This window comes from Embiotoca jacksoni, unplaced genomic scaffold (assembly GCF_022577435.1).
Source record: "Embiotoca jacksoni isolate LCO1_2020_lvr unplaced genomic scaffold, fEmbJac1.0.p SCAF_35, whole genome shotgun sequence".
Taxonomy (NCBI): domain Eukaryota; kingdom Metazoa; phylum Chordata; class Actinopteri; family Embiotocidae; genus Embiotoca; species Embiotoca jacksoni.
The window spans coordinates 179,536-193,971 of NW_027185387.1; the positions used below are offsets into that span (position 1 = coordinate 179,536).

The following is a 14,436-nucleotide window of genomic DNA, read 5'->3' on the forward strand; positions in this document are numbered from 1 at the left end:
TCTGCGTTCGGGCAGCCGTCTTCCACATTCGGTATCACATTATCATTTGGGACAGAACTTTCCTCCCTCTGCTGCGAGGAGTCAAACCTGCAATCTTCCTTTCACAAAAGTCTCCGGTTACAAACAGTAAACAACAACGGTTCAACCTCGAGGGTCCCGTCAGCATGAGCGAGGGATCGGGGCGTTTGTACGATATCGCTAAGATGACAGGTGATATGACAACGTGCGGACATTTTTTTACATCAAAACTTTCCGGAGATTTAAGGTGCTTTCACAGCTGCCGTGTTTGGGTCGGACCTTTGGACTTTTTAGTTTAGTTGAACCAAAACTTCTCCTTCTTTTGGTCCACAAGAACGACAATTTTTGGTCCGTACCAAACTGAACAAGAGTTTTAATGGAAATAGATTCTGTTTGTTGCCATCAAAACTTTCCGGAGATTTAAGAGGCTTTCACAGCTGCCGTGTTTGGGTCGGACCTTCTGACTTTTTAGTTTGGTCCCAAACAAAAATTCTCCTTGTTTTGGTCCACAAGAAGGAGAATTTTTGGTTCGAACCAAACTGAACAACAGTTTCAAAGGTCCGGAGCAAATACAGTAAATCCCTTTCAGATAAAACACGTTTTGTTTCACATGTTTTCCACGTGGGACACGGGTGATCACATGTACGAACCATGTTTATAACGTCACCATTAATATGAACAATCACGTGTGTGTGTGGTCCCATCACGAGTTGTTGCACGTGTTAAATTCATTTGGTGACGTATCGTCGCTCGACAAACAACGGAAAAACAAAAAGACATAAAAAGAAAAGAAGTAAGAACGAGCTACATAAAGAGGAGGAGAGTATTTAACTGTAACTTGGTCCAACGACAAAATCAAAATTCAGCTTGAAAAACGCTTAAAAATGCAGAAACGTATAGCTGATAATGAAAACATAGCGGCAAGGAAATGAATCTGTTCATTCATTTTTCTCCACTCAAACAGAAAAGACAACACGCAGGCGACAGATGCACGCTCGTCTGAAAACCAATCAGGGTCCAGTACGAGAGAAAAAGGTTTTTAAATGCGCTCGCGAAATTGCAGCGTGAAACCAAAACAAAGTGGATCAAATTCAGTGCAACTAAAACAAGAACGATGCTTCGGACATTAATTCAGGTTTTGAGGTGTGAAAAAAAGGCTCTAAATCTCAAATGAACTCAACCTCCAACTTTCAGTTAATATTTTTGATTTCAAGCTTTAATCTTGATCGTTTCTGTTCTAATTGTGGTCAGGGGATAGTTGGCAGTGCAGCGTTTCATTTTGAAACATTACATTTTACATTTTTTTGTTTTAATTGTAAAGATTCGTTGTACATCGCTCACAAAAAAAAAAAAAAAAAAAAAAAGGCACATGAAATGATTCCACATTAACGGGGACGCGACTATTCAGCGCCCGGACAAGATGACTTCGTAGAAGCCGTCACTCACCCGGCGGGGCAGGCGCATCCGGCCACACAGGGCTCGTGCGTGGAGCAGGTGAGGTTGAGCAGGTAGGACTCGCAGGTGCGCTCGCAGGCCACGCCCCTTCCCATCAGGAGGCCGTCCTCCCCCTCTGAGCAGTTGTGGTAGAGCTGACCCGCAGGACACAACCGGTCTGCTAGAAGTGACGGAGAAATCGAACACATCTTGATGTCTGCGGCGGAGCGGGAAAAAAAAAAAATCGCAGAAAAGGGAAATCGGTAAAACATCCGGACGTGGACGACTTACCTGCGTCGGCCGTTTGGGACACCAGTTTACCGTTCAGACAGAGCCTGCAGGGGAACACAAGAGGTCTTCCGTCATCAAAGTTGCTACAGGATTGATTGACAGGAGGCGGAGCCTAATGTACCCAGAGAGCCCTTTTATTGAGAAAACAAGAGGACATTTGACACGCCGCTAACCGGAAACTTTCTGTCTCTGTCCTGATACCAAAGTCCTGGATGGAGCTTCTCATCCACAGTAATGTATGAATCTTAACTGACTGAGTTACAGGTGCTAACTGAACTGAATTAAATACTGTCAGTAGAGGTATATTTCCATATTTTTGTAGAGGAGATTTGTCTAAAATCTGACAATATCTAAACCATTTTTGTGGGATATTCTATGACTCAGAAATTTAAAAAAAACAACCTGCATGCTTAGTGAAATATGTGTCATTGTTTTATTAAGTTACATCTTTTAACCACAACTTTTTAATGATTTCTATGAAAAGCATCTTTTTAAACATTATTTTTAAGAGATTTTTCATTACGAAAATGTGGTCACACTCATTTGTGATGTTTCATATTTATGCAATGACGAGTTTAAGCAGAATTCAATCCAGAGTAGTGGGCTTTAAGGGTTAAGTCAGTGAAAAATGTATTTTGATCATCATTAATAATCATCACAGAAAGTGTAAATAAAAAGGAACAAAAACTGGATTTGTCTTTTTAAGATGTGGAAATGTTTTGTGGACAGAGACGGAGTTTGAGGAGGATCTTACTGAACACCTGCTGACGTCATGATCACATCTCCGGGTTCGTAATCCGCTCCAAGGAAACTGCAGGGACACTCGCTCCTGAAAAAAAACAAGAAAAACACAACCGTAAACAAAAGCAAACGCGCGCACACACAAATACAAACGAAACCAGCTGAGATCACGCATGAAATTCTGCGTACAGCAACCGAAAGCTGTAACCTGGCTGCACCACAGACCCGTCAATCAAACAGACACGCACTCTTTTTGAATCTTATTTTCTCATTAATGACGGGATTATTTTAAGATGAACCTCCATAAAACTAATAGGAAGGAGGGACTTTAGCAAAAGACACCATAAAATCACTTATTGACTTTGTATTTGATGAGAGAAGTTGAATGGGAGTCTATGGAGCCGGTGTCTTTTTGGAGTCGACCTCTAGTGGCACTCGGTGGTATTGCAGCTTAAGACGCTGCTGCATAGGCCTCATTTTTCAGAGCCAGACTCTACGTCCACTTTTACGGAGGAACCTTAGTCATGGAAACAGCGTAACTGCAGCGACTGGTGAATGAATTACTTTTTTTTACTAGTAACAATAAATAGGAACTAATTTTGCCGACGCAGCAGTTGTTTGTTCGTGTGACGATTTAATCTCCAGACACATCCTGAAACCCTAAATTACCCATCGGTCTTTTTGAGTGATGTAAAGCACACACTGCTCAGTTTCTGTAAAGAATTATGTTAAAGAGGGTTTAGCGTTACCTTAAACAGAGCATTACCGGTAAGCAGATATTGGGAAAGATAGGAGGCTTCAGGGAAATCGGTGTTTAACCAAGCTTCCTTAAAAAAAAAAAAATGAGTAAATTCTCCAGACAACAAAATCCCAGAAAATAAAAGTGGATCTACGGTGTGTTAAAAGTGTTTAGCCGAGGCCGAAAGCCTTTGTAACATATAGGCCAGCGCCACACATCGGGCCTCTGTACTACAAATTCTTTCTCACTGGTTATCAGATATCTGTCCCCGGCCCCGAGTGGGAATGAAAGGGGGGTTTCACGGCGAATTCTTCGACGTAACTCGATCGCATGGTAAGTAAGGCGCTGCGCTGCGCTAGGATGTAAAAAACCTGGGACATTTAAGAGGAATTAAGCTGCATGTCTTCCAGGGCAGAGCAAGGCTGAAAGGGAGAGCGCAATTACAGAGGTCCTCTGGCTCTGTAACGTCTGCGGGAGAGATACGAGGCTTTCCACTTAAAAGGCTGACCTAAACTTCAGAGCAGATACAAATATCACTTTGAGAGGATTTGTTTTGGTGGAGTCACTCGCAGCCCCGCTAGCCATTTTCGCGAGCTCCACGAGCTCCACGAGCTTCAGCGACGACGACGACTCCCCACCGTCTCCTGAACGTACCGCTAAAATACCCACGCAACAATGTTATCGTCCGAATACAGCAGAGAAAATAAATATTTGAACGTGATTGAAACGGAGCAGCAGTTGTATCGGGAGTTCTTTTTGTTGTTGTTTTTTTTGTCTGGATTTACTTGGAAGCCCCGCCCCCTCTTTGGCCTTACCTGTGCACGCAGGTGTGTGTTCGGTGGTTGTAGAAGGAGCCCTGGGGGCAGACGCAGCCCTCCTCGCACTCCTCGCCGCAGTGCTGCGGGACGGAGAGGGAGGAGCAACGGCGCTGGCAGGAGGACACGCAGGTGCCGTAGTGCATGGTGGCGGGACAGCCGACGGCTGCAGGGGAAAGATGGAGAATCACGTCCGCTCGTTAGCGTCGCGATTCGGAGCCGAGGGCCGCCGAAGTTCAACCAAATTTCTTTTCTTTTTCTTTTTTTTTTTTAATGCTACAATAGATATTTCTGCAGAAAAATGGATTCACACTTCAATGACATTACAAAGCCTTGAGTTCTCAAACACACACAGCTCTCCAGCTAACGTAGACGACCACCTCTAACCTCTGGTTACCTCCCATAAATATGTCTTTGTCTCATGTTTGATGTTGTCTGTACGTTCTGTTGCATCTGTGACGGTTTTGTTTCTTTTTGTGCAATATCGACCAAATAAAACATGAAGAATTTCATTATACTGCCATTCATCTAAAAAAAAGGATGAAAATATAACTGCACTGATTTAAATGTCACCAAAATCTCTACTTATTGACTAAAAAAGGAAATATTGAAGTAGAAAACTGAAGATTTTTTTTCGTTTTGTGGATCGCTGAAATCAATAAATTCATAATGTATTAATTTGATCTTAATATTTGAATACGCTATACTATAATAGGTCAAATTCTCATGAATGCCACCAACAATAACTCTAATATTTTAAACTAATGTGTTCATTTCAGTCTTGTTTGATGTTTTTCTCTTCCTTAGTTCCACTCGGTGTTCTGCACTTTTTTAAGTGTGTGGTTCACATGTAAAAGTACATTTAAAAAAAAAATTTAAAAAAAAAAAATCAAAATTAAATACGCTTACAGGTAGAGAGTGGGTTGTCATTTCAAATAATTATCTTCCATCACAGCACTTGCAGTCAAATCGCTAATCTCTGTTAGAGCCCCGCAGCTGCATCACATTAACTTTTTCATTACAATATCTCTCCTGACATTTATTAAAACCCTTAAAACTCATGCCTGGTTATTCAAATTACATTTTTCCAAGAAAAAAAAAATCCTCAAACGCCTTAAAGTGGATGAGATGTAACTCCTTTGCCTTCATTCAGAACGTGCGGCTCTATGAATGTGCATATAGTCCCCGCCTCTATCCCCGCCCATCCTCCCGTTGCTCCGCCCACAGGTTGACGGGATTGGTTCCTTCAGTATGTGACGTCTGAAGCCCTGACTGTCTGACTCTGTGTTTTTAAACTATCATTGGTACCCTGCAGTTCCAAAGAGCAAATACTCAGCCATGCAGTTGACTGCTTATTGCACTCATGATATGTCTTGCAGGACATATAAAAAGAAAAAACATCACATGAACATGTCAACAAGGTTAAAAACTTCCAAAAAAGGGGGTCTTTAACTATCTTATCACATCTTTGCTAGCCAGATGATTTGAATCAAATGCAACATTAAACTTAAGTGGTTTTTTTAATGAATTTTCATGGGCAAAGTGAGATAAAGACAGTTTTTTTTTTTTTTTTTTTAATAAAAGAGTTCAAACTGTTTCACTTTGTCCGAATTAAACTTTGGTACCATAAAACCTCACAAATTTAGGCGATTTAAATTTCATAACGAGTTAAAGCTAAACGCCAGAATGTCCTAAAAGCTCACCGCTGATGTTCTGCAAATCAACCGTGAATGAAATATTTGGATTTTTCTAATTAAACGCTAGAAGAAGGAAAAGCGGTGAAAACTCACCGCAGTCGGACACGTGCGATCGAAAGTCCACGATGACGGAGAATCGGCGGCAGTGGCGAGCGTAGTGGGCCAGCGCCGAGCAGAGGCAGGGCGTGCCGCACTTGCAGGTGTCCGAGCGGCACTGCAGGTGGAAGGGGGTCGGGCTGAGGTACTCGTGGCAGGCGGAGAACAGGTCCTGATTCAGCACGTCGCACATCTCCGAGGCGTAGGTCACTGAGCGAGAGGGAGAGGGGGGGGAGGGGGAGCAGGTCGGCGTTACGGCACACGGAAAACGTGCCGACGATGCTAAAATATCACATTAGACTGACTTTTATCGAGGAGTTCGTTTGTTGACAAGGTTGAGCAAAAAAAAAATCCAGACGCAACCATGTGTGTCTAAAAATAAATGTTTGATGTGCAATTATATCTGAAGAATGTCTGAATTCTGTGGATAACAGGAATAAATTACCTGTCTGCAAACGAGAAACCGCAAAAAAAAACCCGAACAAATCGTCGGGTTGTGTATGATACGTTGCAGGGCTTTTACTTTGAAGTGAGGGCTTTTACTTTGAAACACCTACAGGAAGCCACGGCGTTCGGCCAACCGACGATAACGTCCCCAAAAAATCCCCAAAACACATGAACATAAAAATACAACATTGTGAATCTTTAAGTTTTTTACTTCTAAAACAGGAAAAAAAAAGAAAAGAAAAAGGAGGAAGAGGAAAAACTGACCGGCCTGCTGGTGAGTGTCACAGGGGTCGAGCTGAGGCGTGCTCAGACTGGACGAACAGGCTGACGAGACCCTCCAGGCGTTTCCGAACAGATGAGGGGTGCTTTCTATCATTCCTGATGGGGAGCTGCGGAAAAAAAATGAGAGCGCAGATTCATTACAACAACGTGGAGACAGAAAAAAGCTCATTTTGTTTTTTTCATTCTGGGTATTTTTTTTTTTTTTTTTTATTGTTGCTGCAAACACTTTTACTTTGAAAGAATAAATGTGTGTATGCTGGCAGCTATAAAACATTTTTTTTTTTTTTTAATTAAACATAACGGATGCTACTTCCTATTTCATTGTCCGAATAAAATCGTTGTTGTTTCAGTTCAGGTGGAGCTCAAATCTCAGTTTTTAATGGTAGCGTTCGCGTCCGGGGTTTTCGGGAGAGTTTAAAAATGTTAAACGTGGTCACTTTTTACCCAGCCGTCCAATCACAGCGAAGGAGAGGCGGGACCAACGCGCGTAACCACCGACCCTTGGTCGCTGATTGGTCCGCCCGTTCAGAGTGGCTGAGCGAACGTTAACACGAGCAGCGTATCCAGATTAGAAATCGCAGAGGAAAAAAACAAAGCTTTCAAAATACTCAGTCCACAGCCTGTTTTCAGCGTTTGGACGAGCTGTTCGGACTTCCACATGTTTGTGATGTCACAAACTCAAGCTCCGCCCTCAGCACAGCCCACTGTCCAACCTTTTACGTGGAAGGAAACATGGAGCGGTCGTTCTGTGCCGGAGCTAGGAAGCTCTAAGACCAGACAAAAACAAAAAAAAACTGTGATTGGCCTGAGCGTGCATCATTCAGAGAAGAATCAGCCAATCAGAAGAGAGGGTCACTGATCTCAAAGCGTCTTAAAGGTACAGACACAAAAGAAGCTGTTCTGGACAGAAGCTGAAGAGGGAAGATGTAAAACTACATTGAAATGGTGCTTAAAACCACAAAAATATGTGGACATAAAGACTGCAAATAAAATTATAACACGGGGCCTTTAAGACAAATGCATTCTTTTGTTTTGGCCACGAAAAAAAAAAGTGAATATTGCCGTCTTAAAGCGAGTAAAACGACCCAACAGAAGTCAGCGCGTCGTACCAAAAGACAAAGACAAAAAATACACAACAAAGGAAAATGTTGTCGTCGCTTTAACCGAGTCTTCGGGCGCAGTGAGTTCCAGTTTTTTCGAACCACTCCGGGTCTCCCGACTGTGATGTATATCCATTTACAGCTGTTAGACAACATCCGCCCTTTATGGTCGGCCGTTACGATACGGTACAGTGGAGCCCCCTATTCCGCTAACAGTAAATTCCTTGTTGAAGTGGCGTGTCCAGTTGGGCGCTCATCTGGCCCGCCTAAAAGAGCTGATCAAGAGAGCGAGGCGTTTGATGCCGAGCCGCCCGACCAGTGTTGCATTACAGAGCCAGAGTGTGTGAGAGAGAGAGAGAGCACTTCGCCATCCCCTTCCCTGCACACCCCCCCCCCCCCCCCCCCCCCCCCACCACCACCACCACCACTTTTTTTTTTTTTTTTTCATTGTCGGAGGCGGAGTCAGCGGAGGGCGCGGGACGGGGGTCGGAGGTCGGCCGGCGCACACTTACAGGAAGTCATCTTGAATGTTGCCGTTGAAGGTGCCGCACAGCCCCACCGTGGCGTCCTCCCACGGCTCGCCGGCCTGCAGGTAGAGGCGGAACTCCTTCCAGCTGTACGCGAGTCGCAGGCCGAACGCCGTCCGCACCTGGAGGAACATGGACGACAGCTCCTGGATGTGGAAGACGTCTGCGGGAGAGCGGAGACGAGGACGTTTTAGGCATCGAGGTGGAGCGGTTTGAAAAGCTTTTGATGAATGTTTGAAATGTTTACGTCCAAAGTCTCAATCTAGTGCTGCGTCACTTTGGCACATTAGCGCCACCTCCTGATTAGCGTGTTAGCATACTCATACTCATGCATATGATACAAAGAGCCTGTTGATCAAAAACTTTAGTCCGCAGCAATAATAGCGGACCTTTAAAAGAGTAACGCAACACTTGTTAAAATCTTGTTTTTGCCGACCCCCGGTGGTTTAACGTCAAAGTGCACCGCTGGGTACGCTGTGACATCGCTTGTGGACACGCCCACCAGCGATGCAGCTTTTCAGCCTGGTGGTGTTGAGTTACGCTTTGAGAAGAAGTGCCCGCGTACACCTCAGTACTACATTAAAGGGTAATGACAATATACTTGATAATATCTGACAACCTTTCCTTGATTATTTTCCTCCTGATCTCGATGGTGTACTACAAAAAAGGCCCCAAAAACAATTTACTTTGGTACTTATGTATACAAAAAAAATATATCATTTAATTTATATTTACGTAATGCGAACCCATGTTTGTTAACTAATTTCTTTATTCTTGATAATAGACTGTATATAAAAGCGGATGTAGTTTCCGAGTCTAAAAAAAGAAGGCTAATGCGGAAGTGCTTTTAAAGTGCAATACCACCGAGGGCCACTAGAGGTTTGCTCCAGAAAGCCTCTGACTCCCACAGACTCCCATTCAACTTCTCTCATAAAATACAAAGTCAATAAGTGTTTTTATGGGGTCTTTCGCTAAAGTCCCTCCTTCTAATTCGTTTTCTGGCGGTCCATCTGAAAATAATCCCGTCGATAATTAGATATTAGGCCTCAAACAGCGGTTTGTTTGTCGGCGTGTCTGATTGATTGACAGGTGGTGAAACTCATAAATATTAACTTGATAAAGGCTTCTACAATTGATCATGAAAAGTTCCACTGATTAATGTTCTGCAGGACTGTAACTGATAAATCGATCAATATTTTTGGGGTTCATTTCAGTTTTTCTTCACGTCTAAACTGCATTATAGGCAGTTTGTATTGCACCTGTACGGGAAATGACCTACATAAGGAAGAACTGATTGATTGAATAACACGTTGTTTGGGAGAACTATATAAATGGAGTCAGGATGTAAAGCGCTTTGTCCGAATCTGGAACAGAACATGAGGTACCATAAGTGATTTCTATTCATCGAGGCACCAAGTAACAGATCGTTCTCACACAGTCTCGCATAAAACAAACAAAAGGCCGTCGACCCGATCGTGAAAAACACGGCTGGTGTAAAAAAAGGGTGGTAATTCTCAGAGGGGGGAAGGCGGGTTTTTTTTTTTTTTTGGTTTTTTTTTTGCGCGACACAATGTAATTTGTTTCGCTCAATAGCACCGAGCTGTCATTCAATCCTCGTTGAAAAAAAGAAGTCCGCGCGCGAACAATGTCGGAGAGGCGAGATAAAAAAAGACGAGGAGGTTCACCGTCGGAGTAGGGCAGGGAGACGCGGTACTGTCCGGCCATGAAGACCTCTCCCACGTGACTCAGTGTGATCTCCGTCCTCGGGTCCTCGTCAACGACCAGGTTGACCGATTGGATGCAGGCACCGTCTAAATTCTGCAATCGAGACGAGATGGCTCGATAAAGCGGGGCGACACAATGAGCTCGAGATGATGGGAAGAAATTGAGGGGAAACAACAAAAGAGGCATGGAAAAAAAACACAGTTTTACCCCCCCTCACCTCCCCCACCACCACCACCACCATCACCACCACCACCCCTCCACACACACACACACACACACACACACACACACACACCCTCGTGGCCCAGAGGGAACTGTGAGGGCTTTCGGGCGTTTTTATCAGATTGTAAATCTGCGGTGGTGGAAAAAAAAACACAAAATGCTTGAATCCTTGATAAATCTTTAAAATTAAGACTTCAACCTGATGAAAAGTCTAAAAAAAACCAACCTCTAGTGGCCTCTACAGGCTGTATTGCGTATTACACCAAACAACAACCGTCTAGTTTGAGCGGCACCTTCACGAGTCGGAAGGCTGCGCGGCGGTTTGCGAAGCCACGGGACGCGATTGTACGAATCTTTTTTTTTTTCCTTTCGTCATGGTGAGATAAATCGAGACACACGCTGGGAATCTACCGAATCAACTGTCACGTCGGATGAACCTCGACTGTTTAATGACAGATCCATCTGCGTCGCTAAATCGCTCCGAAGGATCGAGCGATTTAGCGAACGGTCGGGGGCCGGCGAAGTGGGAATGGCGTCGAAGCAGCTGGTGGAGTTTGGCCGGTTAAAGGCTACATCACCTGGGTTGTTGTGTTTTTTTGGTGTATTTTTAAAGTAAGGAAGGCCGCGCGTCACTGACAGTAAACGATCTGCCTCTATGAATCGTCCCTTTCATGAGTGGCAGAGCCCCATAGCCGAGAGGTTTTAGCACCCACCTCCACCCACCACCTCCCCCGCCTCCTCCTCTTCCCATCATTCAACTCCCGTTTTTGCATAACCTTCTCTCTGTCCGACCCCCCCCCCCTCCCCCTCTCGCCTCCCTCTTCACTACAAAGCCGCGCACAGCTCTGTCAGTCAGGCCAGATAAGGTAATCCTGTTCACTTGGCTGTTAGAGGTCTTGGGCCTCTGGTCTGATGAGTGCCGACATCTTATATCCCCCCCCCCCCCTCCCTCCCTCCTGATTGCTGAGCAGTTCAAAGCCTGCTGGGAAACTGGAGGCTTGGAGAGAGAGAGAGAGAGAGAGAAGAGGCTCTCAAGTCTTTTAGTCGCCCTCCGTGTCCGTTATCTGCCCGAGCAGTCGCGGCGTGGCTCTTGAACAAAATAAAAATGATCCTGCGACTCAGCGGGGGGGGGGGGGGGGGATTATTGAGCACTTCAATTATGATATGATCTACACGACGGACAAATTGCACCAACCTGCAAGCCGAAACCGGAGCAAAGGGTTTGACCGCGGAGGCTTAAAGCGGGAGGAGTTTTGTGCCGTTTTCCTGGACGTTTGTTTCGAAGGCCAAGACAACTCCAACAACAACAACAACAACAACAACAACAACAACAAAAGGTCCCAACTGAACGAGAGGATAGTGACACAGATGAATGTTCACTCACAGGTCCACAGGGGGCGTTCTGGATGGTGACCGTGAACTTCCCCGAGTTGCGACTTTTGGCGAGGACGTACTGGCACGTCGCGGGGAAGGTGTAGATCCGCCCGTCGAAGGATTGGAAATACATGTCGCCCGTCACCGAGCACTCGCCTGTAGAAAGGGGGATATTTATTTTCATGTCATTTCCTGCACTCAGACACAAGACCGGGGAAGGAGGGTGTGGGGAGGTGTGGGGGGGGGGGGGGGGGGGGGGCTTCAACCAGTAGATCTACCGGGTAGATCGCAGACCCCTTAACTTCCGTCTTAACTTCTCGTGTAACATGAACTGTAACTGTAAGTAACTTCTAAATAAACGTTGCCAGATTTATCGAGTTAAAACCTCCAAATCTTCGATCATGAAATTTTGCTCCCAAAATAGACGTGTTTTTTTTTCCTTCCTGGTTTCCTTGCTGGTTCGCTTCCTCCCTAACCAAGAGACCTACCCCACTTCTTGTCCTTGTTCTTGCTCCTTAAAAGATTCGGTCTTTCCATGATCTCTAAATAGTAAAACCTTCCTTTGGTCCCGACTAGGAGGCTCTCTCTTATCGAGGGCGCCTCCTTTTCTCTTGGCCCTGAACAGGAAGCTTCCTTTTTTTCTCGCACGCCCACCGGGAACTTGTTTAAATCACGACGTATTCTTCTCCTCGTGTCCTTCAGCCTTCTGTGACCTGAAAAACCTGTTTTCCTCGCCGTTTATTACGATTCTTTGCTTTGTCTCTCCTCCTTTCTTTCCAAACTAGAAAGCATCTCCTGGCACCGCACTCGCCAGCGACCTTCGCCACGATGGTTATTCCTTTCTAAATGTCTTAAAGGAGGAACCCGAAGAGTTTTAACATCCGCACATGTCGCTGAATGTGTTCTGCTGAAACAGTCGGGAGTCAAACGTTCAACCGCCCACAGAGGGAAGGCGCACCAACCTGGGCAGCTGTAGTCGGTGCAGTTCCACACTCCACCCACGCATGTGCTGAAACAGAAAGCAGAGACGTCCACAGGTGGCTCTGGGAACATGAAAGGTCTGAGCTAATCAGCAGGATCACTGACAGAAACTGGACGCACCGAGCCCAGGTGGTCAGATCTGAGAAGATTAAAAGGACTGCAGAAAAATATCTTCTTTTTTTTTTTTTTAATACATGCTAATGAAATGTAATACAAGATGGTCTCACATCGCACGTGTCCATCTAAAGGACAAAAGACGGTTTTATGGGAAAGCGAGATTGGTCATGACGTGGAGATGCTATTTTAATTTAAAATCTTGAATCACAAAAGCCGGTCGTCGTCCTCCACACATTTTTACGGGCTAAACATTATCCGAACCAAAGCTGTTTGCACGAGAGAGGTAAACAACCAACTCACCAGTTATTGCATTCCTCCTGCAGCGTCTGTCCCGACGGGTAAAACATGCCGCGGTACTCGCAGGGACAGTCGGACGGCGTCACGCAGCCTCCGTCCTCGAAGATCAGACCTGGGGGGGACGGATGACGCGGTCGCACGGGCGATTAGCGATTCGGATCAGAAACGTCACGATTCAGATGGAAGATGGAGGATTTTTTTTTTTCTGAAGGATTAGAAGTTAACTCCCATCTGACAAACAGCTGCTCCTCTATTAAATGCTTGAAAAGGTGCTTAAAAAAACGAAATCAACTGCTGTTTCATAACTGCAATATTTACTCACGCTCATCCGTCGCCATACTCGTATCTTTTTGCTTTTATATTGACTTTATTGTTTTATGTAGCGACATCGTTTCTGCATGTAAATTATATATTTTCTATAACTGTAAACTTTTAACTTTTAGGAGGCTTCAAATAAGACCACTTTTTTTGGCGATTTTGTAAAAATCTTGTGTTTTTATTTTTGTATTTGTGCAAAATAAATCAAATCAAATCAAACTGAGGAGTTATAGGCGGTTTGTTTTAAGGTCATAACACAAGACAGAATTGCAGGAAGTAGAATACAGTAGATGTACAGGGGAACAGATACCACAATATAGGATCCAATCTGAAGTGTTCGCAGCAGAACAAACAAGATGGTTATTGAATGTGGGTAGGAACTCACCCTCGGGACAGTAGCATCCATCCAGGCATGCCAGCTTGCTGTCGATGCACGTTCGCTCCAGGTTGCAGGACGCCGGGCAGCAGCTGATGCATTCCCTGTACTGCAGTCCCAGAGGACACTGCTTCGCTGGTCGCAGAAATAACACGCAACATACATGTCAAAGGCGTTCAAGACACGCCGCGCGCAATTTGGAGCGGGCAAATCAGACGCATCAAAAAAAAAAAAAAAAAAAAAAAAAGAAGCCGGTTTGGAGGTTGTTTGAAACAATATAGTTCACGAGTTCAGTTGAATTACGTGTTATGATATGATTACATTTTTAATTAAGTCATGTCCTCAAAATACACCAAAAATATGATCAATAAAGTGTTTTTTGTTTTGTTTTGTTTGCAAATTTCCAAACACTTGCGAAATCAGGTACCCAAAATTGTATTTATCTAAAATAATGGGATTTGGACAATTTTTTTAAAAAACAAAATAGATAAATAAATCAAATACTGAAAAATGTTGTACTCATTTTTTGTACTTATTTTGATCCTGTTGATCATTTCTGTTCCACAATCTTCCGTAAGGTCTTCTGCAGTGGACAGCTAACGGTTATTTAGCCTACGTTAAGTCGCTATGACGATACAATTTTATACAAAACAGACAAAAACAAATCACCAAAAGAAAAGTTTTGTGTAACTGTATAATGAAGGTTTAAATATTTGCCCTTTAAGTGGAAAGCTAACAGTTCTTTAGCGGGCTATTACAATACAATCATTTGATTGGGTTTCCGCACCACTGAAGTGATTAAAATTGAATTTTGCGATTACATTTTGACACATTTTCTA

The 14,436-nt window shown here is 44.2% G+C and overlaps 1 protein-coding gene across 1 annotated transcript in view; it reads right to left on the reverse strand.

The window, feature by feature from the left end:
• Positions 1 to 14,436, reverse strand: part of otog (otogelin) — a 65,756-nt gene that overhangs the window by 45,823 nt on the left and 5,497 nt on the right. The window contains exons 8-19 of the mRNA XM_069165660.1: positions 13,607 to 13,732; positions 12,907 to 13,015; positions 12,471 to 12,517; positions 11,519 to 11,664; positions 9,873 to 10,005; positions 8,173 to 8,350; positions 6,543 to 6,667; positions 5,829 to 6,041; positions 4,039 to 4,204; positions 2,498 to 2,572; positions 1,744 to 1,787; positions 1,465 to 1,633 (exon numbers count right to left, since the gene is read on the reverse strand). Of these exons, the coding sequence (XP_069021761.1) occupies positions 1,465 to 1,633; positions 1,744 to 1,787; positions 2,498 to 2,572; positions 4,039 to 4,204; positions 5,829 to 6,041; positions 6,543 to 6,667; positions 8,173 to 8,350; positions 9,873 to 10,005; positions 11,519 to 11,664; positions 12,471 to 12,517; positions 12,907 to 13,015; positions 13,607 to 13,732 (1,531 nt within the window). The remainder of the gene's footprint in view (positions 1 to 1,464; positions 1,634 to 1,743; positions 1,788 to 2,497; positions 2,573 to 4,038; positions 4,205 to 5,828; positions 6,042 to 6,542; positions 6,668 to 8,172; positions 8,351 to 9,872; positions 10,006 to 11,518; positions 11,665 to 12,470; positions 12,518 to 12,906; positions 13,016 to 13,606; positions 13,733 to 14,436) is intronic.